Source organism: Astatotilapia calliptera, chromosome 19 (assembly GCF_900246225.1).
Source record: "Astatotilapia calliptera chromosome 19, fAstCal1.2, whole genome shotgun sequence".
NCBI classification, from domain to species: domain Eukaryota; kingdom Metazoa; phylum Chordata; class Actinopteri; order Cichliformes; family Cichlidae; genus Astatotilapia; species Astatotilapia calliptera.
The window spans coordinates 24,756,758-24,783,674 of NC_039320.1; the positions used below are offsets into that span (position 1 = coordinate 24,756,758).

At 41.5% G+C, this 26,917-nt stretch overlaps 1 protein-coding gene across 2 annotated transcripts; it reads right to left on the minus strand.

Moving 5' to 3' along the window:
* Positions 1–287: 287 nt before the first annotated feature.
* btbd7 (BTB (POZ) domain containing 7) lies at positions 288–26,128 on the minus strand. Of its 2 annotated transcripts, none has more exons than XM_026151719.1 (11): positions 25,489–26,128; positions 19,035–19,262; positions 15,413–16,564; positions 10,515–10,723; positions 9,972–10,047; positions 6,243–6,403; positions 5,986–6,129; positions 5,364–5,553; positions 4,483–4,661; positions 3,990–4,394; positions 288–3,825 (listed from the first exon to the last, which is right to left on the minus strand). In XM_026151719.1, exons 2-11 carry the CDS (start codon positions 19,114–19,116, stop codon positions 3,067–3,069), a joined length of 3,357 nt encoding a protein of 1,118 aa, XP_026007504.1. In that variant the 5' UTR covers positions 19,117–19,262; positions 25,489–26,128; the 3' UTR covers positions 288–3,066. The 2 variants fall into 2 exon arrangements, with proteins under 2 accessions (XP_026007504.1, XP_026007503.1); XM_026151718.1 differs by having other exon boundaries at positions 19,017–19,262.
* Between the last annotated feature and the right edge of the window lie 789 nt (positions 26,129–26,917).

A 26,917-nucleotide genomic window follows, 5' to 3' on the forward strand; every position in this document is an offset into this window, starting at 1 on the left:
CTCCCTGCCGTGTGTGGGTTCTGTGTCATTCGTCTGGCTTTCTCTACAGTCCAAAAAACTTCTTAGGTTACCTGTTGGTTATAAACTGTTAGCCCTACAGTGGATGAACAACCTGTCAAAGGTGTACCCTGCCTCTCAGCCCATGACAGCTGAGATAAGCTCCAGATATGTATGGATAATTTTCTTTACTGTATGTATGTGAAGCCCTTTGAATCTGAATATATGATCATATACAAGCAAAATGTACTTGACATTTCAAGTGAACAAACAACCCATGTGAGATCACATTAATTCCATAATATCAAACCAGTTTATTTTGAGGATGCCCAAGTTGACCACTGTTATGCACCGTTTTGAGGCGACAGTAGAAAAATAGATTCCGTGAAACTAAATGCAACTTAATATCAGTCTACAAACATGGTTTCTATGATACCATACAGGCACAGTGTACCTGTTACAAATCAACACAAGCAATCACACATTTCAGATGGTTCAATTTCAAAAGGTGCTAAATAACACTATGTACACAAAACAAGCTACATGAGATTTCAAAGAATTATTTGATGCAGGCTGGTAAGCTGGTAGAAAAGAGCTTGCATAGACATCAAAGTCACTTCTCCAATAAAAGCCCAGCCGCAGGCAGGGGAAGGCACTGACTTCTCTACAGCAAAAGAGCAAAACAAGGACTTTTACTCAATGGAACATTGTCCTGGAAAATAAAACAACCACCCAACACGAACACGGGGAGGAATCTGGAGTTTTGCATTTTTTCCCCATGAAGCAACCAAGATGGAAAAATGATTTTTCTGCTTGGCAACTCTATCACTGCTAAGCATAGAGCTAATATCTTCAGATCCTCAACATATTCCTGTTACTTTTAAAGTAAAAGGAAAAAGGGGTGAAAAGTGTTCTACAAACATGGCAATCCACAGCACCTACTATATCAAACAAACTGCCCTAGATGCATAACATTTAAGAACAAAAATAGTTTCTGAGACACAATCTTTCTGTTTATACCACACATTCTTAGTGAGTTTTCATGACAGAGACAAAGTACACAGTGTTGTCCACTACAGTAAAAACACAGACCTTCAACGACCACTAAAATGTGATAGAAACCATTAAAAATTCATCATGTGGAACTCAATTCATTATATACAATTTTCATTGGAGATATGAGCCAGCAATCGCCAACTTTTCTTCAATATAAGATTCCTTTTGTTCGAGATTCATTTGTTCCTTTTTCCCTTCAGCTAATAAACAGACGGCTCCTACAGTGCAATGATACTCGTATGTGAGGTCGAATGCCAGCTGTCGGCTGTTACAGGTTTTTAATTTGTGTACTTGCAGGGTTGTGGAGCTACAGCTGCTGCGGCCCATTAACAGTATATTTAAAAGCATCAACACTGGCTCTGCACATCCACAATCTCCGACGAGCTGGCGAGATGGAGACATGGTTTAAACATTTGGGCATGGTTGAGCCCACCTCCGCTATCCAGAAAAGCTGCAGTGTCTGTGTATCTTTAATGTGGACAACAGTCAAATAAGCAGTTAACGGGGGTGGCATTATAGAGACATCATACTTGATTGAATAAAGATAGCTAAAAGTGAATATTCCAAGCGCTAGTTAAGGCTTTAGATTTGATTACTTACTTTGAAATGGGAGGAAACTAACACGCTGACGACCACTCTCTGCCAAACACTGCTTAATCATTTCAGACCTTGATATGTACAAAAAGACCCGACCAAACATGGGAGTGTACAGTACTGAGATTGTGTTAACACCTAGGTGTATCAAAGTTATCCTTGCACAAAGACACGCTCTCTCACACACACAAACACACACCTGGCCTAGCTGCAGATCCAACAAATCCCCAGCGCTTGATCTGATCGCTGTACAGACATTTTCAGTAGAATAAGGTCATCCACAAATGTCCTCTCTCACATGTAGCACACAGCAGGAAGCAGTCTGCTTCTGAAATACTTTGTGGTTTAGGCAGCGAAGCTGCCTGGATCTGACATCATACAGACTGTCTAATACCCAATAAGACTGAGTCAGGCTTTTGCGTTGACTTGCACCTCTGTTGCGTGATGTCTAGATAAATTCAGCGCTGCATGTGCGAACACGGCTTATGTCATGGCAACCTGATATTTTCCACTATATCTCAGTAATGAACCTGCCCATGATCCTCCGGCCCCGTGTGAAAACACCAAACTTCTGCCTTTAAGCCAGACAGTGAGGCTGCGATAGGTTACGTCTGACACAATCAGACGCGGTTACTTGAGACTGACAAGCTCTGATGGCCTACTTCCAGTCGGATCCAATTCCTGCTTTGTGTGACCAAACCTTGGCCTTTTTTTTTTTTTTGTTAAACTCAACATTAGTGCAGAACCAGAGCAGGAGGAGAAGAATAGTCAGGTGAGTTATAGCCATGCTAAAAGAAGAAATGGAAATACCAGTTCTGGGAGGGGAAAGAACACTGACAGACATATTTACATATGATTTTATCACAATACTCTATTCCCAGACTGTGTGCCATTGTTCATTTATGTAAACTGAGATCTTTATCCTGTGATCTTCCCATTCTGTGCAAGAGACAAAAGAGCCAACCAATGTAATCTGTTTTCAACCATCATTTTATAACTGAGCTTCATCTAGTGTTGCGACTTCCTCACGCAGAATTCATGCAGCATAGAGCTAACCTCTTTCTTAAGAAATGCAAGAGACCAATCTGTCCACGGAGAGCCTAAGAAATCCTCTAAACCTGCGGGACTAGGCAGACTTGCATTGACAGCTAACCTACAGCTCTTACCATGCTGACTGCGTGATGGATAGCACAGTGTGATAGAGGTAGGACAAAAGGACAGATTCTATAAATAGCAACCATCGACCACCCCTTTTCCCTGCTTCTCTCAAACTCTCTCTCTCTCACAGACACACACACACACACACACACACACACACACACGCGCGCAAACATTTAGTGCTTTGCTATTCATTATGATGGACAGCCACTCATCTCTTTTTCCCTTTTCTTAACCCAACCCCTGGTCTTTAAACTGGGGTTAAAGTGCAGATTTCTTATAGGGGTAGTCAGGTTTGCTAGGTGACCTGCGGTCTCTGACAATCTCTTCACTGACACTGTTTCTGTGAGGCTGCTGGAGTGGCCCTGGGCCTGATGATTCTCCAGCTAGACCCATCTCTTCTGGGGTCTCTCTGGGTCCTGGGTGTCTCTCCTCATAGTTGTCCATATTCCCACTGGGGGACCGTAAATGGCCTAAGCCATGAGTCAGGTCTGTCTCATTTGATCGCCCCTTTGAAATATGTCCCATCCTAGGTTGGGCTCCAGAGGGGCTAGCAAGGAGACCATCATGCCTCTGAGAGGTTATACTGAGGACATCCAGTCGTAGTGGGTCTGAGGCAGTCCGACCCTGTGTATGGCCCTGGGACTGAGAGTCAGAAACATAAGGAGGAGGATAGGAGCTGGAGGCGGTGCAGCTGTGGCTGTAGAGGTCTGGTCCAGCAAAGGAGGGCAGTGGGTGTGTGGAGGTTGGGGTTGCAGGTCGGCAGGAAAAGTCATACAGGTCAGGGAACTCAGCTTGAGCTTCCAGTTTGGGCTCAGGAGCGTGTCTCTTGCAGGAGTGGCCATGTCCAGGTCCATAGCCATGGCTGAGGCGGGAAGAAGGGCAGGGCCCATGAGGCAGGTGGTGGCTCTGAGGGCCTTCCCTCTCCATTTCTGCCATGTGCTGCTCCCTCAGAGTCATGACCGAAACACCTAGCGCAATGTCAGGCATGAACTCCCTCATAACCGGCTCCATGCTCATCTGCATTGGAAAACAGATAAACATTTATGACAGAACCTGACAATCAAGATATTCATATCCCAAAGCACAAGCCGCTAGGAACATTTGACTCAACAAAAATAAATAAATAAATACAAATAAAAAGCATGTGGCACAAGGACATGCACGCACATATACACACTCACCACTTGCTGGTCTGAAAGCAAAGCTCGGCCCATAGCCTGTGGGTTGGTGCAGTCAGGGGGCTGAGGCCTGGGCACAGAGGAGTAGTCTGAGCTGCCATGCTTGGTGGCTGCATGGCGCTGGATCAGGGTGCGGTTGCAGGGGTAGGAGAAGGAACGGGTGGGGGTTGGCAAGGGCACGCGAGGTCGCCACGCACCCTTGAGCTGTGCGTGACTAGGTGTGGCAGGGGGGTGGTATGGGGGAGGTGGAGGAGGTAAGGGAGGGTGGAAGCCTGCTACTCCTTCCAGCTCTGTGAACATGCTATCCATGGCTGGACTGCTGTTTACCCGACAACGACCCACCTGGCGCAGGGCCAGTATTGGACTCTCATCTCCAAACCTTTCATCTGGGAAGAACTTGTATGGATTCTGCAGGTAAAAAATAAAAATCATAAATCTCATCCTCCAGAGATCTCCTCCTCCCTAACCCTGGGAACACGCTCTGCTTTCTGCCTACCTGCAGTAGCTCAGTGGCTCCGTCTGCCAGACCAAACTCCCTCAGCACCCGCAGCTGCAGCTCATAGCTGACGGTGGCTCCCTCGCCACAGTTGAGGGCATACGCTCTCTGAACCTGCTCTGTGTGTCTTAGCTCATGCAGCCTCCGAATCATCTCCTTTACCACAGATAACTGAGGCACTGAAAAGTGAAAAAGAATACAAAGTCAGACATCAGAGTAAAATGACGTGAGTCAGTTAAAGTCTTCATAGTTTGAGTCTTAACGTTGTAATTTAATCAGGGTGCTCAGAGAATCCACTGAACGGCATTATGTTTACAGATACTTGAGCAATTTCTCTGTTAGTCAGCAGTTTCTCATAACACTTAAGTCAAGCATGTGCATAATCCAGCCCGGGGGCCAATCACGGCCCTAGGTCAGATTTTATATGGTCCCTTGCTCCTACCCTATAAAATGTATTATTCATGGCCCGCCACCACAAACAGAATTAATAAAGTGTCATTTCTCTTTTCACCTCATGGTAGCAGCACCAGTAAGTCATGTTTAAAATGAACCTGAGATGCTGATATTCAGCAGCTTCAGCAGATCCTTATGTTATTTTATTCTCGATATGTGAATGAAAGCAGATTTATTTTGTTAAGGTTCAAACACTTGATCACCATAATTCTTGTGTTATTGAAAATAAAGTGTTAAAAATTCATAATGTCTATGCTTTAAAAACAAGATGAGAAAGCTTGTTGGCCCCTCAATGATATACCATGAATAAATATGGCACTTTTATAAAAAAAAATAAAAAAAAAAAAAAAAAAAAAGAAGAAGAAAGGTTTGGACACCCCTGACTTAAGTCAACCATAACTGTGTAGCATCTGCGACACTGCTCCTACCTGGAATTTCATTTGCCACGACTGATGGAGCTGTGGTTGAGTTGCTTGCCATTTGCTGGTGGTTAATCATGTGACAACACTGAGGCACAGCGTTGTTGACCATGTAGAGTGTGTCCGGGACGTTGGACATGCGCACTAGTCGCAAACGCACTAGGTCTGTCTGCTCGACCATCATTTCATCAAGAACAGACTGAGGACACATAAAAAAAAAAACATAAGTCCTATGTGCAACTCAAGGACATGGGGAACATTTTGCAAATTAGTTCCACTTGACTGACACTTCATCTAATAATGACACACTGGTCTATGGATATGTCATAAATATTCATGGCCTCGGGAAGGCCTATAAGTTATTAGGAAAGTTTGCAAACGGACATAAAGCAAATTTCGGTCAGACTGATAGAGGCCACCACTGAATACTAAATGATTTGTATGCATAACAACAACTTGGCATGGGTAGTTTTAGCACGTCTGAGCTATAAACAGGTCGACAAATTTTACATTAGCCCGCACCCTTTACAGAAACTCTGCTCACTTTGGCGATAGCTATATGGGACACAAATATTCCCCCGGTTTCTGCCCTGTCTATAACCCCCATTAATCATAAATAAATGAACCTTACCTTAGCCTCCTCCACGTAAGGAGAGAAAAGGCGTGGACGCACATAGATGCCTGCATTTTTCTGACGCAACCAGGCATTGGCTTTACCCCCCTCAGCTGTGGGTAGCATGTCTGAAGGAGGGGTGCTTATCAAACCCCTTTTGAGCTGTGAATAGTGAAGAATGTGGATCAATGCTCAATCTATGAAGGTCACAATAACTCAGAAACACCAGTCATAAAAGCACAGCAGCTGAGAAAAGATAGATAAGTAACACTGACTGCGTCGGCGAGGACGTCACTGTTGGGAGGTAAGATGTGCTCTGTTCGGATGAAGGGCAGGAGCGGAGACAGGATCTCCTTCAGCTCCTCCACATCCAAGTCTCTCCTTTTCACTCCCCTCTTGTTTACGCTGTGGGCTGTGCCACTCAATAGGTTGGGTTCTGGGTAAACAGGAACGACCACGGTCAGATATTATAATGATGTTGACGCTTTTTGTGCGTCAACATTTATAGTCAGAGTTTACATACACACATCGTGGTAATTTTGGGTTTTATATGATTTCTTTAAACTGTCTTCTTCCAGGGAATGACTCTACAGTAAACCTCTTTAAAGACTTTAAAAAACAAGCCTTAGGTGCACAAATTTGAATTTATCTTGGGTTCTCTCTAATCTACAGAGACAAATAGCAAAGGCTTAAATAAATACATACAACCCCATTAATATTTAGTTAAATATTAATTTGCACGTTGCACCTCGAGCAGATGCTTTTTGTAGCCATCAACAAGTTTATGGTATAATCCTGTCTGGATATTTTACCCCTCTTATTGGCAGAATTGATTGAATCCGTTTAAATTGTTTGGTTTCCTGACATGGACCTAGCTTTTAAGCAAAATGCACAAATTTTAAATAGGGTTGAGGTTGGGACTTTAGTAGGCAATTCCAAAAGCTTAGCGTTATCCTGCTTTATCCAAAAAATGTTTTGATGTGTGTTTGGGATCACAGTCCTGTTGGAACACAAATGTCTCCAAATTTCAACAGTCTTTGAGATGAAGTTGAAGAATGTGGAGGTAGTCCTCCAAATTTTTCAATGTATCAGTAGCACTGGCAGCAAGACAGCCTAACAGAATGATGCTACTGACAACATACTTGAAAGCTGGTGTGGTGCTTTTAGACTTGAAAGCATCACATTTGATTGATTGATTGGTAATTTATTTCAACATGTGAACAATATACAAGTACATTTAGAAAGAAATAAGAGAGAAAAAAAATACTATACAAATTACATACAAAAAAACATTCTGATTAATTTACATGTTGAAAGGGAGTGGGAAGAAGTATACACTTATTTAATCCCACCCCTGTCCCATAAATTATCAGTGAATATTTAGTCAGCTTCCTTACTGATATAATTTGTAATAAAAATAGTGAACAGATTTCTGATATACTATATCCTATAATATCACATCATGATTTTTTATTTTTTAAATAGAGACATTCACTTAATTTAAATATTTTCCTTTTCTTTATAGATCGAGAAGATCATATTTTTATAACTCTTTTTGAACAGTTTTATGTTTGGACATTGCTTTAATTCCATATTCAGTTTGTTCCATAGTTTCACTCCTTGAACAGAAACACAAAAGCCTTTTCTTGTAGTACGTACCTTCATTGTTTTGAAGTTACAAAAACCCCTTAAATTATAACTTCCTTCTTTCAAAAAAAACATACTCTGAATATTACCTGGCAGTTCTTTATTTTTTGCTTTGAATAGAATTTGTGCTGTTTGGAATTTCACTATATCGTCAATTTTCAATATTTCAGACTGCAAAAATAGTGAGTTTGTATGTTCCCTATAACCTGCATTGTGGATGATTCGAATTGCTTTCTTTTGAAGAGTAAAAAGTGAATGTAATGTGGTTTTATAGTTATTGCCCCAGACCTCTGCACAATAGCTTAAGTATGGTGAAACCAGTGAACAGTAGAGAATATGAAGTGATGTTCTGTCGAATACCTGTTTTGCCTTGTTTAGTACTGCAATGCTTCGTGATACTTTGGAATGAATATATCTTACGTGAGCTCTCCAGTTAAGTTTTTCATCTGTTATTACCCCCAGAAATTTATTTTCACTGACTCTTTCAATATCAACACCATTTATTTGAATCTTTGCATTTGTATTTAAACTACTATTTCCAAATAACATCAGTTTAGATTTATTCAAATTTAATGATAATTTGTTTTTATCAAGCCAGAACTTCACTTTACTTATTTCATTAGTCATATCCTCCAATAAATTCTGCAGATCATCACCAGAGCAAAAAATGTTTGTATCGTCAGCAAAGAGAACCATTTTTAATACTTTGGACACTTTACAGATGTCGTTAATGTACAAGTTGAAGAATTTTGGACCCAAAACTGACCCTTGGGGTACACCACAAGCAATGTCCATACATAAGGAGCAACCACCATTTATTTTCACAAACTGCTTTCTGTCACTTAAATAACTCCGGACCCAATCTAAAACTACCCCTCTGACACCATAACGTTCCAGTTTTCTTATTAATATATCATGATCTATAGTGTCAAATGCCTTTGTCAAGTCTATGAATAACCCAGCCACATATTGCTTTTTGTCTATGGAATTTGTGATGTATTCTATTGAATCTAATAGTGCCGATGATGTTGATCTGCTTGATCTGAATCCGTACTGACTCTCAGTGAGTAGTTTATGTTTATCTATAAATTTTTCCAGTCTGTTTTTAAACAGTTTTTCAAGAACTTTTGAGAATTGGGGTAGTAAAGAGACAGGCCTGTAGTTTGTGAAATGGTGTTTGTTTCCAGATTTGTATAGAGGTATAACTTTTGCTATTTTCATTCTGTCTGGAAATCGACCAGTTTTACTTTTCTAAACAGCTTTGTCTTATGTGACCATAAAGCTTTCCTCCAGAAATTCATTTGGCTTGTGGGCAGCTACAAATTACAGTCGAGTTTTGAAGCTTCTTTTTTGGTTGGCACCCTCTAAGATGCAAAACGCTACCTTGTCGACAGTGACGCTGGTGTTGCAGCAGTGTCCAGTTCACGGCAGGCTCGAGCCTTGGTAGTAACGAGTTTCGTCTCATCTCTTTTTCTTCTTCCAGACATTAGGAAAGTGCTGACACATCTAAATAATTTTTACTTGAGTACAATTGTTTGAACTGGTTATCCTGGAATCTGCAGTCGTTTAAAAAATGGCTCCAAGAGACCTTCCCAACTTGTGTAACTCTGTGACTCTCCTTTTTAGATCTTCACTGAATTCCTTGAACTTTCCCATTGTTCATTGTTCCAACTACTGGTGATTCCAATAAGTGCTCAACAAAAATCCTTTTTATGGTGCAAAGAGAAACTACCAGCTGTAGTCAATTATCAACTTCTCATTATCATAATCATAATGAGAGGTTAATAGGGCTTGGCCTTGTCAACGTTAAGGCTACTGTAGAACTTTAAGCACCGTTTAGTAAAAGATTAGTAGGTATATTTCCAATCCAAAATAAATTCATATTTTTACCCTAAATTCTTGTTTTTTAAGTCATTAAAGATGTATGCTATGCAATCATTCCACCCTGGAAAAAGAACAGTTTAAAGAACTCTTCTGATGAGTGGATGTAAATATCTGATCACCACTTTAAGTATGATAACACTTTTAGTGCTTTTACATCAACCTTCTGGCTGCATTTCAAACCTTTCGCACAAGATCGTTTTGACAAATTATAGGGATCTTGAGGAATCAGGCTGCTCTCCCTTATAATATGAATACCAATAACCTTGATCATGTACCCCTCAGAAGAGCATTAATTATCACAATAGCAACAATGACATGACAAATCAGATCGAACCACTTCCTGTTGAATTTATGGGGTAAAGTTTGGCTCTTTTTTGCTTTTAAGTATATTCACGAGGCTCTAGTAGGTGGTAATTTCCTCAGAGCAATTAGGGGGGCTGCTCAGAGGGTAATTATAGAGTGTATTATCTTACCCCTGTCTGCCATCCTCTTAATAAGCTGCTGCTCGCCCCACTTAACAACATACTTAAGAATGTCCTGTTCACTCGCCTGACAGAGAAAGAGAGATATAGGACAGAGAAAAAGCAAAAGACAAAAATATTATTAGGACAAGGTTAGATATTGTTGGGAACAGAACAGGGAAGGTATGACACGAGGATAAAGTGAAAATGCAATATGTTCAGGCAATGTCCCATCAAAGCTTGGGTCTGGTTTGTTTGGGTAGTTGGATTACAACACTTCACCTCAACCATCTGGTGTAAAGCCCAAGTTGCTTGGCAGTGCAGATGACAGCTCAGCTTTGATTAGGTTCTGGGTTTGAAAGAATTTCTCTCTAGGGAACTGTTTTTCAACTCTGGAAATTCTGGAGACTCAGCGTGTGCACGTGAACAGCGTCAGCACATGTGGACAGTGTGTGACTGGGGCAGGGACTGTGTGTTTGTATACAATATTTTCATGCAACTATCACAGATTCCCAAACACTGTGAGGTGCTATAAGTTGAGAGACGTTTCCTTACCTGTAGGTAGTCAGACTGAATTGCACTGAGAAGGTGTTCTTTGCCAAGTTCGTAGAGAACATCCGAAGTGACAACTTGACTGAACTCCTCACAGAGGAAGTGCATGGCCTGCCTATGGACCCACTTGGAGCCGTATGGTTGGGAGCTCCACTTGAGAATGGGGACAAGAGAGTCCAGAGACAAACTCTCCACAATAATGTCTTCACAGCCTGGGAGAGGCAACGAGACAGACAAGCAGAAATGTATCATATTCTGAAAAGAAGTGCATATATTGAAGTCAGAAAGATGTCACTTAACCTTAAAAAAGAAACACTACAACAACAAAAAAGCCTGTTTGAAAATGTATTTTAATGATTTAACTAAACAATTATTACAGTACGGCAAGTAACGCTGCAGCCTCTGCCAAACCATCAGTAGTTTTGACTCATATTCACTGACCCAGGGAGTCTCCCTCTAGTAGCCCCCACATCCTCCATGCTGCGTTTCCTAAATCAGAGCACATACCAGAACAGCAGGCAGCGGCTTTACTCTAACACACCAACCCACAGAAATGCCTTTGATACCTTGATGTGTTTCAGTCTCAAGCTGCCTTCTCTTAACCGTGATAAGTAAACACAGCAGCTTGCGGAAATGTGCTGCCGGTGCACAAGCACACACTTTGCAAAGGTGTACACACAGACCACTTGTGTGCATAAATCAAAAATGCATTAAAAGCCACAGAAGGCTTAGGGAATTATGTGCCTGGTGCTCTAGTCATTTAAAAAAAGAACCAAGTTTTGCAAATTCAGCCAACAATGGCACTCAAACTCTTAACACTTAATCTAACACGGATCCATTTATGCAGAAATAAAGCCTCCATGTCCACTTGGATTAACATATGATCAGTTTGGTCAAGCCATCTATCACAGTTCCAAACGAGAGAGTCTTAGTGGCTCACATTGAAAGTTCTTCTCCGATCATTAACACAAAGTGGACATTCATGAAGATAAAGCCGACTGACTGATGTCCAGTCAGAGCTGTTCTGAAGGGAAATAAAAGCTTCCCAGCTTCCTCATTCCAGGCGGTCCTGTCCATCAGTTCATCGTTGGAGGAGCAGCGGCGGCAGCAGCAGCACTCCTCTGGGAAAATCTTAAACTAGAAAATCTAAGCTGCTCTTCCGCCCTCAAACCACCACTTTGAACATAAACGCCGGGAAATTGGACACCAGACTTCAGAGCGATGACCCCACTGATACTTCAGCTTCATATCCATGCAAGCTGTGTGTACAAATTTTTGATTCGAATGGAAAAGCAACCATAATGTACATGCACAGCTATGAACCCTTTGGGTGTTTTTGCTTGTAAATGCAAGTTCGAGAAACACAAAGCAGACGCCCGCAGTCTTTTCAGCTGAGGCTGCATCATTAAGACAGATGTAGCTGAAATGTGGGCCTGCATATTTTTTTTCTCCTTTTTATCTGCTTTAAACAGACTGAAAAACGGGAGAAGATTTCCAGCATCTGCCTCATTGCCCACTGCTGGTCGTTTTGCTATTCATCTTCTAGAAAGTCCTCCAGTCTAGTTCAATTTTATTTTATTTATTTATTTATTTTTCACCCTCCCCTTAAAGCAGACACACAGGCATACGTCCACAAAAGCAGGCAATTCCCCACTTGGGACCAGTGGCACAGGAAAGCAAACAGCTCTGCTCTCTGTTAGCCCATTCGAATTCTCAGTGACAGCCAGTCTTTTAAAACGCAGCACTTTTTATTATGAGGTGGAGATTAGAATCAGCATTATATCTAGTACTAACCCGCCTCCCCCTCTCCACGGGTGGTGCACCACATTCACTGGAGCTTAGTCGACTGACAAGAATATCAACAGAACAGCAGGAACAGCGACAGTCAGCTCTACACTACACCAACTTTGGAGTACGCATGAATTTTGTCATGCTGTCATGATTTGGAGCTCTGTGTTTATAGAGCACACAGTCTCCAAAGCCACTTAAAACATCAACTGCACTCAAAGGCATGTAAACAAGCATGTGGATGTAAATCATCTCAGCCAATCAGTCAGGAAATGGAGCTTCAGTCAAAGCAGTCAAAACACAAGATAGGGCACTGAAATCGCTGGTCGGTCAGAGAGCAAGAAGGGAAGGCAGCAATGAAACTGCACTGAAGGGCTATCATCTCTTCAGCGCGCTTGAAAAATTAATAAGGCTTTTAATACTGGTTACTATTTGAGTGAGATGTAGTCGTAAAGGGAAGCCCATCTTGAGAATTAATAAGGAAGAATGACAGAGAGCTCTACAAAAACCTCCAAGGGCCAAACCTCCTTGTAGCCGGAGGGAAGCAGCCAAGGAGCACGTAAAGGGGGATGACAGTGTGACAGATGAGAGGGGGCTCTTTCTATATGAAACCCCTGACATAAACCTCTCTGCTGTCTCCTAAAGAGACGTCGCAGCAAAACAGTTGGATGGCTTCTTACAAATTTCAAGTCTCATAATTAACCCAAATTAGGCAGATAAACACACTTTTCCAAAATGCACAAAAATATCTCTAGGAATGAAGTGATCTCAAAAAGTGTAACAACAGGAAGTTAAAGAGTAGAAAGAGAGACTTGGATAAAATAGCATCAGGTTAACCTAAACTATTTCACCACATTCCACTTTGAGGTTTGACGGGAAATGATTTGAGCTGTGCAGAACAGACGGAAAGGGAGCAAAGAGGGATAAAAATACCCCTCGATTAGGGGCTTGTTGAGAAGGTGGGGGGGTGGAGGGGGAAGACGAGGTGATGGTGTGTGGGGATGACACCATATGCCTCCTTGTTGCTGGCTTAAGCTGCCAGAATGACCCTGAGAGTGACACCCAAAGCTTGAGGGTGGGAGCTGGTGTCTAACCAGTTGTGTGTCCAGTGCTATTAAAATCACCACACAGGTCTTAAAAAAGGTAATCGACTCTCAAGCCTTCAGTCAATACAGCAGCTACACAGTATTGATCCTCTGCTTTTAAAAGATTTTAATACCAGCATGTTTATTGCAATAAAGTGCTGTGTGTTAAAAAAAAAAAAAAAAAGATGTACATGTATATTTTTTTATTACTTCCTCTGTAAACAGAATGTGTGGTTTCCTCTTATCAGCTTAAAGACCCACACCTACTTTAGCACATTAAGATTATGACATGGACTATATTTGTATTAATGCTGCAGCATAAGTTTGGAGAGAAAAAAAAAAAAATTCTGGCTACTCTATAGTGATCTCAGCTTTATAAAACAGTGTGCCAACAGAGCATATAGACTATGTTATATATCTGCAGCTGCCTCACCATAAAAAAATAACCTTTGAGCTACAGAGGAGTGAAGAATTGAAAGAAAACACTCACAGGCTTTTATTGTGAAACGACAGTGGTGAAGCTGTCAAATCGCAAAGTATATTTTAAATATTCTGGATGTAACTGTAAACGAGTGTCTTAAAATAATACTGGTTTGATTTCATTAGAAAGCACAAAGCAGTCAAACTCTCTGGTCTTTATAGCTTCATTTCAGTATTAGGCAAACTAATTTCCTATACTGTGACTATGAAGATCATTATTGGCCGAGAAGACACGATAAAGTAAGAAATTGTGTTTTGTCACTTTTGGATTCACACGGGCCAAATTCGGTAGTTTTGCATGTATTTGAAAAAGACTGCTTTAAATACTGCATACTTGAAAAGGTTATTCCGATTAAAGTGGATTTTTGTTTATTTGTGTTGGAAACTGCAAAACGCTCAGGTGCCACTTTGGAGGAAGTGCAGTGGAGGAAGCGACTGGCTCATGTAAAAAGTATGGCTTTAACCTTTGCTACCAGGGTCAAAAAAAGAGTGTAATCTGAGTAAAGATAGAGCAGAAATGAAGTGTTGACAGAAGCACCTCATGTAACAGAGAGTGGGGCTGTATGCCTCCAGAGGGAGAGATAACCTATATCAGCCTGTTTCTAACACCCGTCACAGCTAGAGTAATCTGCAGCCATATTAAGTGCAGAATATTAAGACACTGAGTCTGGTAAAAAAATGACATGAATGCATGAAAAGAGACGTTATAGCAGGGTTGAGTTTTGCAAGGCATCAACTCACGTACAAAATTCTATCCTATTATGATAAAAGTCTAGCTCATATTATTAAGTTAATAGAAAATGACACAATTATGACAGGCTGGACAGGCAAATTGACTCTAAACCTTATGATCAGGCTATTGAACTACAGTTGGTTGCTGTTAAGGTTTTAAGCAATTTGTCGTAGAGACCTTGCCAGCACTTTGACTCATGTATTCTGCAGACAGGAAGGAAGAAATTACTTAGGAATGAAACTAAACAAAAATTTTTTGAGGCAGATTGTTTATCTGGGACTTTTTTTTGCTCATTTCCAGCTCCATAATTTTAATCTTGTACTCTGCTAGAATTGATTCACAGTTCGACATAATGATTATTTATATATCCGTATGTTATACTGGGCTGCTGTTCAGACTCTCTGCTACTATCTGAAACAAGCCCCTCTCCATTTAAGCCAACGTTCCTCTGGCTGGCTGCCCTTTAGAAGGAAGATTTATGGCAGATGGGAAGGGCTTCTGTCCTCACAGCCAGAGCTGTGTGCCCAACATGACCATATTAGGAATATGTCACTGATGTCACACAGAGCCACGAATTAAAAAAAAACAAAAACAAAAAAAACTGTACGAAACAAAGCATTTAGAGCAATAAGAAGCCGGAGCTGTTGGCTCACAGGGATTATTCACATATAAACCAACCCACATTGGCCATGTTTATTATGAGCATTGACTATCCTAATAGTATCAGTAAGACAGAAAATAAGCAAAATAAGTCAAAACAGAAAAATGTGGTTGCTATCACACCCTATGTTGTTGATATTGTGACTATGACTTACCTTGAGCCAGCATGCTAAACTCCAAAAACAGAGCAATATGGTACAGCTCCATGGCCTCTTCAGTGCGTGTGCTGGCCCCACGGCTCCCTGACACTAGGGCTTGCACCTCACCGAGGCTGCCTGCTGAGGGGCTGCCACGCAGCACCAGCCCGAGCTCGACGACATCCGTGTACATGCAGTGGAGAATAACCTGCACATATTTTCGTGGTATTATGGACTCATCCAGCACTATGCGGGTGGGTGTCTGGAGTGTGCGCTCTGTCATTTCCTCGCCTGTGCGAATACGTCGCTGCAAAAGGTTCCGAAAGAAAGGAGAGCGTGCTGACAGGATAGCTTTGTGAGCCCTAAGGTCCTCGTCTGGGGTCCCTGCAGCTCCTGGGGCCCCATTGCCTCCTTGACTCACTGATGTTGCTGCAGCCACAGCTCCTCTCTCATTACAGCTCTCTATCATTTCAGAGTCTGAAGAGAAGCTGAGCAGAGCGTCATAGTAGCACATGTAGTCAAACAAGCCCTTCATGTCTGCCTCCAAGGAGTTAGGTGTACCAAACTCCTCGCTTAGCTGCACTAGCACATCCACATTCTGAAGCCTCGTATCCTCTGCTCCACCCACCCCAAACTCCCCAGTGTACAAGTAGTGAAGTAGGGCGGAGAACATGGGAACATCAATGCCAGCCGTGTCAATGTCCATTAGAACCTCTGCTCCGTACCCGGGAGATGAAGACAGCAAGGTCTTAAAAAAGGGGCAACGGGGAGCCAGGATGGCCCGATGAGCTGGAAAACAAGTACCCCGAAAGATGAGGTCCACATCTGTGCAGTACTTGTGCTGGTAGAGAGCGGCTAGATCCCGCTGCAAGCTAGGAGCCTCTGGACGTGCGAGGCTGGCCTGGAAGCTCAGCTCCTTGAGGGCTGCCGTTCCCTCATACTCCTCCACCAGGGCGTTTGTGTCACGGACGTCCCACCCTGACAAAAGCTCACGCATCTGCCGCGCATGATCCGCTGAGCGGCTAGACTTCCTCCTTTTGATGAACCTCCGCTTGAGAGTCGCCAGACCAAGACTCTTCTTCTTCCTGTCTGCCGGCCGCTCATGGCCGTGTTCCAGGCTGTATAGCTTTGACTCCCAACCATATCCCTGCTGAGAGTAGGATGAGGTCCCTGGAATAAAAACAGCTGAAGGTTAGCCTAAAAATTATTGTGTTTTAAATACATCTAATTATAATAGAAAGAAATTAACAGTTTTACATTACAAAAAAATAATTAATGGTGGGTGGTCAAGCTTTCCCTTACACACACACGGCCCTTTTTACATTTTTTAGTTTTCATATTGGGAATTGTGACATTTAGTGTACATTCATAACATGTTTTAGGTTTACCTGACAGTCCTGTGACAAATGTGTTCATGCCCCCCCCCAAACAGCAACTATGGGTCCACAGTTTGTAAAAACGAAACAGTAAAAGGTGGTATGTACAGAAGTTTCAATGCAATTCAGCCACAATTTAGGCAGATAAACACCTTTTTCTGCCAGCTGAAAGACTTTCTATTCTTGGTTAAGCAATTTTCAGACACTCTTGCAGATCACTTCCAGTTCTTTTTTTTTTTTTAAAGACTGTCTTACACAAATTGCATGTTAAATATACCCAGATTTTCAGTGATGTTCATGTAATGGGATTGTGAGAGCTCGATAAGGCGTCCATGGCGTAGACCATGTATATGGATCACTTCCATTTCTGTCAGCCCAACCTTCCTGCAGCTTCTTTTACCATCATATGCCCCCCTCCCTTTTTTTGCCCACCAGACATGTTTTTTTCCTGAAAGTTTTCTTGCTCAATAATATTTTGTTGATTTTCACAGTTCCCTTTAAATGCTATTTTTTAATGCCATTCTGGGCACTGGAAATTGTAAGCTGGAAGCACTTTGATATCTTTTTAAAGCTTTCCCCTGCCTTGTAGGCGACACTTGGTTTCATTTTCTCATCCTCAGTCTTTGTTAAGAGGAACCCACGGTTACTGAATCCTGGATATGTTTGAAGAGTCAGAGAATTTAATCAAAGAGAAAGTCCTAATGGTAATTCTTCTAAAAACCCCAATCAAATTCTACAAGTGGAGGGCTTCCACAACTTTTGCACAAGCAAGCCACAGTTATTTCTCAGGTGTTTATTTTCAATTTTTTAGGATCAAGAAATAAAATGAATTTGAAAAGAGGTTCATTTAAGAGCTCCTTTGCTGCAAGAGCTGTATTTGTTTCTTTTTTTTTCCTTGTTTCAAAAGCAGCCTGCACCAGTTTACTGTTGTATATCTGTGCCCTGCTCTATCAAGCTAAGGACACTCATGCCTGACCCAGCTACCAAAACATCTGGATCTAGTTCAACAACTGGAAAAAAAAGGAAGGAAAAAAGTCTATTTTTTTTTCAGACCAAACCTTGATCATCACAGACCCAATTATAATCCCGTCCTACTTTAGACTCCTCCATCAACGTAGGTCCATTCATGTATTTATGCCCAATCAATTACACTGAATAGCAGTTATCTTTTGCTTGAGAGGCAGGACTTGTACGTCAGAGGAACCTCTGCCAAGGAGATCCTCTCTGCCTGCCTTTCTCTCAGGATCCATCAGTGTGACCCAAATAGTAATCATTCTAACACTGTGAATCATCTATGGCCCCGGCCAGCTCAACCAAGCAGCTACAGAGCTCAGAGCAAACGGGAGAGGTCTCAGGGGCTACTGAGATAATTTGGCTCTTTGCAGTGCTTTCACTTTGAAGTGGAAACCCACATAAACCCCAGACTTAAGTCATTCTAAAACTGAAATAAACACTTTTTTTAACTTAAGAAAAGACTTATTTAAATTAATCTCTGGAGCAGCTTTCCAAACGCTCTGGCACTCAGGACTGCAGGGAAAGCTTTAAGAGCCATAAACTAGACTCTGCCACTTTCTTCAACAGCAATCAAAAAGAGTGCTTAAATGTCGACAATATGTACATACAAGCAAACCACTACACTCCATGTCAGACAGGTTTTCTGAGGATACAGGTACTAACTGAAGGCCATATGCTATGCTCTTCAACAATGACAGTAGTGAAATTGGAACAAGACCAAAAGCGAGAGAGAGAGAGAGAAAACCCCCCAAAAAACCTCTTCACATTAAAAACTCAAAGTGCAGCTGTCAGCCCATTCAGGCCAGAAAGTAGGCTATAGTCAGTCACAGGGCTCGCTTCCTGTCTACAAGTTAGATTTCAGTTCTGACAAATAAATACTTAATGCAATTATTCGTCAGCCTTAAACAATAATTTAAGTCCATATGGCACAGTAAAGTAGATCCACTGCTTTTTAATGAATTCAGTTGTACTCAAACGCTCTGTTTAAGAGCTCTCATGCATAAAAATGTTCACCTATTGCACCATTAGTTGCCATGGAAGCAGGTTAATATAATGTAATGTGTATAGCAGACCATCCCATTATGTTTGTAGAGATATTTTTTAATCAAATCTGATTCTTGACTCTACTTTGGACATGAAGAGAAATTGGGTTTTTCACCAGTAATTCATCTAACAAAAGACATTTTGCCATATTGTAAAAATAATAATAATAATCATATACATGAACTGACCGGTGATGCACTTAATACCTATAAAAGTCTGTTGTGCCTGTGAACCTCCCCCTATCCGTGGGGAGCACGAGTGCGGGTAGCTGGATCCATTGGCACCCATCCTCGGTTCTCTTCACTTGCTATTTGGGGGTCCCCCCTCGTGCTGAGTCATTCTGCTCAGACAACGTATTCCTCTCAGTCGTCAGTTGCGGGTCAGGCACGGGTCCTCTGAAGCATCCTCAGAGCTCCAGGCCCAAGCTGCCATGGCTGGAGGAAGAACAGAAGGAGAGATATTTAAGCTTAAGAGTGACTGCAACATTGTGAGATTGGACTTTTTGGAAAGATAATGAATGTCAGTGTTAAGGAAGGTGAACAGAGGAGCACTTAATATTATCTATCGCGCCGTTTCAGCCACATTGATTTCACGGCACCGATGAATCATAGCTGTCTTGCCATTTTACAGGTTTGAAGTGCTAAAAATTGAGTTTTTGTGAAAAGTGAAAATTGCATGGTCATTCTCCTATCTATAATCTTCAACAGTGACTCCAGTTAACAGAGACTTCCCTATCCTCCCCTCAAGAAATGACAAGCAGTCAACTACAATGTAATCCAGATGTGGTGGGGGACTTTCAGAGGGAGGTACAACCCAGAACAAGTTACTCTGCTTTTGCCTGTTATCACCTTAAACTAGAAGTAGTCTAATAAATGATTTGGGTACTTTTCCAGTTCAGTCTGTAGCCAGTGAAAACTCTTTAGTGTAGATATGTTTGACTGTAGACTTAATCCAGTATTGTAACATATTATGTTATGGGGTGGGCAACAAATATACAAATATAGAACATAGCATAAACATGTCTCTTGACAGTGATTCTACAATACAGTTTATACAGGGGGGTGCTTCATTTTCAATCCTTCCTCTCCAGGAAGCTGATGAATTTATTTATCATGAAACTGTGGTTTCTTGATAAATAAACGACAAGAAAATGAATACAAACCAAACCAGAACTTTGTGCCTTGCATTACTTTAAAGTATAGGAAGTCTAATACATGACCTGGGTACTTTTCCAGTAGCCAAACTGATCCAATGGGTAGCCAACATTTAGCCAAATCAGCTCCAGAGATGAGATTAACACCCGTTTTAAGGCCTGAGATATTAACACACATATACATCCACACACAGCCGGTCCTGGTGTGTATTTGGCACCCAGAGCCATTATGCTCGCATGGCTACAAATCAGTGTGGTCTTAATGAGGTTATACTCAGGTGGATATGTTTGGTCTTTAAGAATTTGATCAGGAAAAGTAATTCCCCCTGCAAATTCTGGTGGACGCAGCAAGTGATCAGCAGAACATTATAAAATAATAGCTTTTCATATCATTTAAATTATTTTCTACATTAATTTTCTATCATGATAAAAGAAAGATAATATATGATTGGATAATGGGTATTTAACTGCTATTTTACCAATGAAGAGAACATTTATGTTTTAGATTACACAAACCTTAACAGCCGACTTTATGCAAATCAGTTCTCCAATGTGACAAAAACTCTACCAAACAGACATCTGAGCACTCAGTTGGTTGTTAATTCATATGTTTGGGGGACCAGCTAATAATTCAAAGACAGAAGCTGTGCTGCAGATGCAGAGTTGAGCAGCTTTAAGTTGCTCTTTACAGTCATTACCATAACTTATTGCTGTGAGCCATGGCAATGGCCAAGCAGTTTTCCCTCTTCTCTTTTCGTGCTGTCACCAGCTATGATCTAAAAGAAAACAGGGCACCTCATTAACTGAGTGTACTGACGACTACTCAAGCTAACAATTGCAAACTGAGTCTATCTGGCTTCATTTCGACAAGCATGTAGACTGCAGTTATAGAGCTGGATTGAGGGGGTCAAGCTTTTCTTAAGATTTTGCACTCGTTACTCTTAAAATGTTGCCCAAGCTTCAGAAAGTCACACAAGCCCAAAGAGCAAACCAGAGAGCGTGCAGATGTCTGGAGACGTGTATGCCGGATATGGGAAGTATAACAGCGGTTGAAGTCTGCCCTTGGCTGGTGTGAGCAAAGCTTTAATTGCAATAACTTTTATCAGGATGTTATAAAAAACATTATAGAGGTGCAAAAAGTTGGAAAGACTTTAGGACTATTGGGGTTTTCCCAAGGAGGTTGAAATCCAGCAAAGACTTTACCAAAAAACAAGGTGGGATCATAAAAGGTCATTAAAAAGAAACAAAGGAAACTCTGTCATATAGTGTCCACTAAAAGAAAGACCACTAATCAAAACAGAAGAAAACTATAAGTCACTGCTCTCAGGGGAGCAGTGACTTATAGTTTTCTTTTTTTTCTCTTTGCGTTTCATTAGTTGAATCAGATTGGGTTTATCTATAACAGTAAGTTAGATGAAGTTTCGACTGCAGTTTATGAGTAGTCAATTCAGAAATGCAGGCAAATCCAAAGATTTTTGCAAACTACTTCTTGCAACCAAAGAAGAGGAGAAGATTCCCAATTTCCCTCTGCACTTACATCTTGGCATGAATGCGTCCCTTTATAAACATTACTAAGAAATTTGAAAATGTAATCCTCATTGTGGTCCTTTAAATAACTCAACACAAAAAGAGTCACGTATATATTCTCATTTAGTCTCTTTTGTATATTAGACCAAACTTAGAACTGGAGTGTGATGGGAGATCTGCTTTATCTCAGACTGCTGGTTTTCCTGCCTACCATACTAATAAATCATAGTGTCTGCCCCTGTAGAGAACCACTCCACAACCTCCCAAGGGTTCAATGGAAAACCACAGCCTCTTACTCCACACACAAATAGTCACCAGGCAGTCACACTAGAGCACTCCAATAAAAACATTGGTTGATCTTTATTTCATTAGACTGCTTTAAATAAGCCCCATCTTCACAGGGAATTAATTTGGACAAAATTAGAAATTGAATTTGAATATGTAGGAGAGAGGAAGCAGCCCTTGAGATATATACTGTCTTGTTTACAAAAAGGCAGCGGTGGTGGTGGTGGTTGGGGTTCTCTAAGGAGCAGAGCAGAGGCAGAATAAAACAAAGCAACTAACGCATCCATTGAACACCACACCAACTTCCCAGCGAGGCGGCTTTAATTCATTCAAATTAGCGAACCAAATTTAACTTTAGCTGCAGTGCTGAATTCTAAAACCATAATTTAGGGCAGAGACCTGACTCATAATGTGCAAGAAGCATTTTGGCCATAATCTCTCTGATGTCAAACATTAAGACACTTTCCTGCAGTTTAGATTGAAACACTGAGGCGCTCTGTTGTTGCTCAGGCTGGGAGCAGAGGAGGGCAGTGCCACAGACGGGGGAAGGCAGACACCAGCCGAGCTGGACTATGCGTCCCTAATGAGAGGTGACAAGAGACACTCCCTGCCCCCACCTACCTCTACGCACACGCTGTCATGGACACATATGCACCCTATCAAACCGCTCACCTTGCCTCAGTCATGGATCACTTTTATGTTATTTTAACAATCAGCCAGTTAAAGGGGCTTAAAAGACAAAAGAACAGCCGTTCACTGAACATACAAAAATTACTTGGCACGCGAACAGGAGCGATGTATTATTCAAATGACTGTCAGGGCTCTTTATTAATCATTTATGTGGATATCCTCATCATGGCTAGAGAAAACGGAAGAGGTGGGTACACAGGTCTTCGGTCCTGTACGCAAGCCCAAATTTTAGCAGCACATTTCTATTATTTCAGTGCAGCCTTTTCACAAGTCGTTTCCATAAACCTGAACTCATCTGCTGGAACACACACGCAACCGGCGTTTGAAGTCAAAGTGGCAGCGGTAATTAAGCTAGAATGGGCTTGACAAGATTTCGCCAAATTAAAGGTGATGTGGAGAATTACTTGGCTAGCATCGAAGATGATTGAGAATTTCCCATTTCATTCCTCTTCGGTAATTTTATAACAGCTTACTAATCTAAAAAGGCGCACACGTCTGTGCTCAAACAGCTTGAAGAAACCTGCGCGCTGTGTACTCTACTAGTCCCACTGTGAATCTTGTGAATAAAACTATGTCCGCTTTTTGATGGACGTCTTTGTTTGGTTCAGTGGCTAAATGCCCTAATCCTCTGGAAAGGAGCCAGTGCCACAGTCAGGCCTGAATGAAACACTGAAATACTCTCCCCAAACACTTTCCTGTCTGCAATTACACAGCAGTGTCATGCATTAAAGCTCTCACACACAGAGCTCTTCAATTTAATGTTTCCAAAAGGTATTTTTATTAGTCCAATGCTGACATATGTGTGTATCCATTTCACAATAGGAATCACAGAAGAAACAAAGTTTATGTTTCTGATTCACATACAACAAGAAAAACAAAAGATGCCGGCTTTGGGGGATGAAAAGAAGTTTTACTGTCACAAAACCTGTTAAATGACCTCTGGGGTAAGTTGCCCATTACGTCTTTTGCTTACAGAGCTGTGCAGAAATACAGCTTTCAGTTACAAATTGTCTGACTCTTTTGATATTTGATACAATCAAGGGTGCTCTGGAAGGTCATAAAAAAGCAATGCAGCAGTGAGCAGAAACCAGAACTCTCTAACACAGAGTGACCTCCATGGCACTGATGTGTCTGCACACATCTCGCAGCAAGATACCCGACTGGAACAGCCACCGAAGGTTGGTGGAAAACAAAATAAAGTCCGCCCTTTTAAAATAATAGTCATATTTTGTCTGAAACGATAACCGGAGAACGCAAATTCAGAGGCAGAGCAGACCGCTTATGCCGACAATGTTTTTTGCCAATCAGGTAAATCAGCATAATGTTGTGTCAGGCCATTCAGCTGATTACAGATTCTGGCAGGAGAGCCATGGGAACCTAAGGAAAAATCAGAACAAGCTAGAAAACAGACAACACAGTGAAATGACAGAAACGGAGAGAGGAAACAAAAGTCCCCACGATGATGACTCATGGTGAGCAGCCTCAGGATTAGCCTGTGTCAACTAACAATATGAACCGTAATGGTGCATATTTGACATTTCACTGAGTACGCTGTCAGCTGATTACGTTTTGCTCTAGAGGCCATGAAACAAAATGGCAAATATCAAACACAGCTACCTCAAAGTTAATTTGTTTTCTTTCAGACCTTTGATTTGAATACATGATGGCAACTTATCCAACAAACACTGGACAGATGAATGTCATCCTGTAGGTGTGCTTGCAATGGAAAACCGAACAGAACCATCATGTGAAGTAGGCATACACTTAATGACTGCGCAAACATAACCCAGTTGTCGATCTTCAGAGAATGAATGGCAACTCAGGACACAATGGGTGCTTATTTTGAGTGAGATGTCAATGCTCATTGTTGGGTTCTCCATCCAACTGGCCAGGGTAAACAGCATTCAGGGTAAAGTGCGGCTGACTGAGTGGCAAGTATTTGCAAGCTCGCTGCCTTTTCATGCCAGTCATGGATTTCTGAGCACTGTAACACTGATAATTACATGTCATTATACAGCTCTGAAGCACTGACACAAATACTTAACCCAGCGAAATGGTAAACATGAGCACTAAAACGCACGGGGAAGGCACCTTTATTCAAGTGAGGAGCTGCAAAGACAGACAGGCTGCATTTTAGAAAAAGATGGAGTTAACGGACTGACTGCTGAGTCTACCCGCAATTTCAGTGAGATTACCATGGGATTATCGCAGACTGCATATGGCTCCTCATCACTTACATGGATGCTAATGCCAACAAACATCACATACGTTGTTAGGAAAAAATCTCGCTACAGCAACACTAATTTTCTATTGGATGGGTTAATGTCAGATACCTACACAATTCAAAGAAGTCATTGGTATCTAAATCTATTATGGTAATAATTGTATGACTTGTGGAAATTATTACAAGACCTAGCCACGCAATAAGTCTTCATCTTTACACAGCGGCTACAATTGCGGTTTAAGCTGTCCCCAAAGCTCAGTCTGTCAACTACTGTGTCACACAGATGCAATAATCAGCAACATGTAGGTTTTTCTCCAAAGTGACACAAAAATCACACTTATCCTGAACTTTTCTACCAATCCAGCCACACGCAAAACGAAAACAAATAAGAGCAGTCTTCTCCAGCCCGTATGAAAATAAATCTAATTATTTGCAAAGGCTTTGTTAGCCTGCCGTTATCACGGAGCTATTGTTGCTCTCTGGGCTACCGCTGCTCAGCGGAAGCTTTGGTTAAAAGTGCCTTTAAGAGCAGAGAAAAAAAATAAAATTAAAGCGGATTGTTTTTCGCGGCTGATAAATAAAAAAGGGAAGTAATGTCCAAATTGTATGGCGACAGCCCAGCAAGAGGAGTCATATTCACCACAGCCCTGTAATTAGTAGCATATCCTAAGAGGCTAGGGTAAGCTATCTCTGCGGTGTCGCTTTGACTTCAGCCCTCGGAAATTTACTTTGAGCAAGATGAGATGCAACTGTTGAAAAGCGGTCGTTAAAAGATATTTACCAGAAAGTGAGGAGCTTCGCAGGCATTATTTTTTCTTCGTTTCCCCTCGTAGTTTAGGCAGCACTCCGATCCAACTTGTCTCAGGCAGGGAGAGGGAGAGAGAAAAAAAATGCAGCTCAACACCTTCTTTTCCCAACTCTGCTCATTACGCACGGCTCGACGTCAACCTTTGGTCTCTAATGTGCAATAGTTTCCACTTGCATCGACTTTCCGGTGATTTTTCAGCATCTACCTCGACTAAAAACTAAACCCAGACCGTTTTAAATCTCGGTTCGGTTCGGTATTTCCCCTTAGTAGCACAACGCCTTGTTGGGTGGTTGTTATGGCCTATCCCAACGCTACCCGTTTCAAGTTAGCCAAAATAAGAAGGAAACTTCCGGTCATGTTTTTCAAAATAAAACCTTCAAACGCGAGAGTTTACTGCATTTTCGTTGTGCAGTAACTTGCGACCCAATGAAAAAGCATTTCACATCCCGCGTTTGATATTCAAATTTTGCACAAATTCTGCAGGTGTCGAATAAATTTAAAAGGCACGCTTTGCTCGTGCTCTGAAACGTCTTAATTTTGGAAGTAAAGTCTATCTTTCTTTGCGTTTAGGTCAACTTAACACTCTCATTGCTGTATGCCGACTGTTCAAGAGGCCCGTCAGTACTCACAGCAGATTGTGCAATATACCGTTTGCGAGCGCCCTCTAGCGTTTAATTGGTGGCAGTAGTCAGAAATGGGCTACGTACGTGTCACAATCATATGGTCAAGATAGTACTTCTCAGCTTCCCTTTATGTTTTATATAACTGATGACATTGTCAGTAATTCTGCAGGAGAATCGGGAGCTGTGACGAACAGCGGTATGCAATTTTAAGTATAATATTATAGAAAATGTTCCAGACAATGCAACCCAGCGCATGGTTTGTCTATTAACCTTTCCCTCTTTCATTTAGAGGCAGACCTATGAGATGACGTTACTGTGATGCAGGCTGCACCACCAATTTTCGCCTTGATTATTATGTTAAAGCTAACGGCAGCAATGCATCTTTGCAATACATACACGTATTGATCCCTTAACACTGTTTGATTTGGAATATTTTTCTTATTCAGTGTCGACTATTGTGTGAACAGGTATATGCTAGTAGTAAAGACTTCAGGGATAAAGTTGGTTCTGTTTTTTCCCAGCTAGATCTAGTTCTTACTGCATCCTGTTGAGGGCGACAGAATACATGTAATGTGAGTGCCAAAACCTTTTTGTATGTACACTATAGGTTTCAAATAACCATAAACAATGGACACTGTTTTATTATTTGCATTGACTTGCCATGTTGATATAAATCTACAATTACCCTGCAATCACCCCGAGTAAGGAATTAAAAAGGAAAAGCCTTAAATGACAAAGTTAAGCAATACATGCCTTTGGTTTTATTCAGGCAGTCTGTC

Excerpts from the sequence above, each read along its gene's own strand:
- btbd7 (XM_026151718.1), bottom strand. The coding sequence starts at position 19,116 with ATGGGTGCCAATGGATCCAGCTACCCGCACTCGTGCTCCCCACGGATA. Across the intron at positions 10,724-15,412 it reads GTTTAGCATGCTGGCTCAAG|GCTGTGAAGACATTATTGTG; the intron begins GTAAGTCATAGT and ends TGCCTCTCCCAG. Across the intron at positions 3,826-3,989 it reads TGCTTTCAGACCAGCAAGTG|ATGAGCATGGAGCCGGTTAT; the intron begins GTGAGTGTGTAT and ends TTTCCAATGCAG.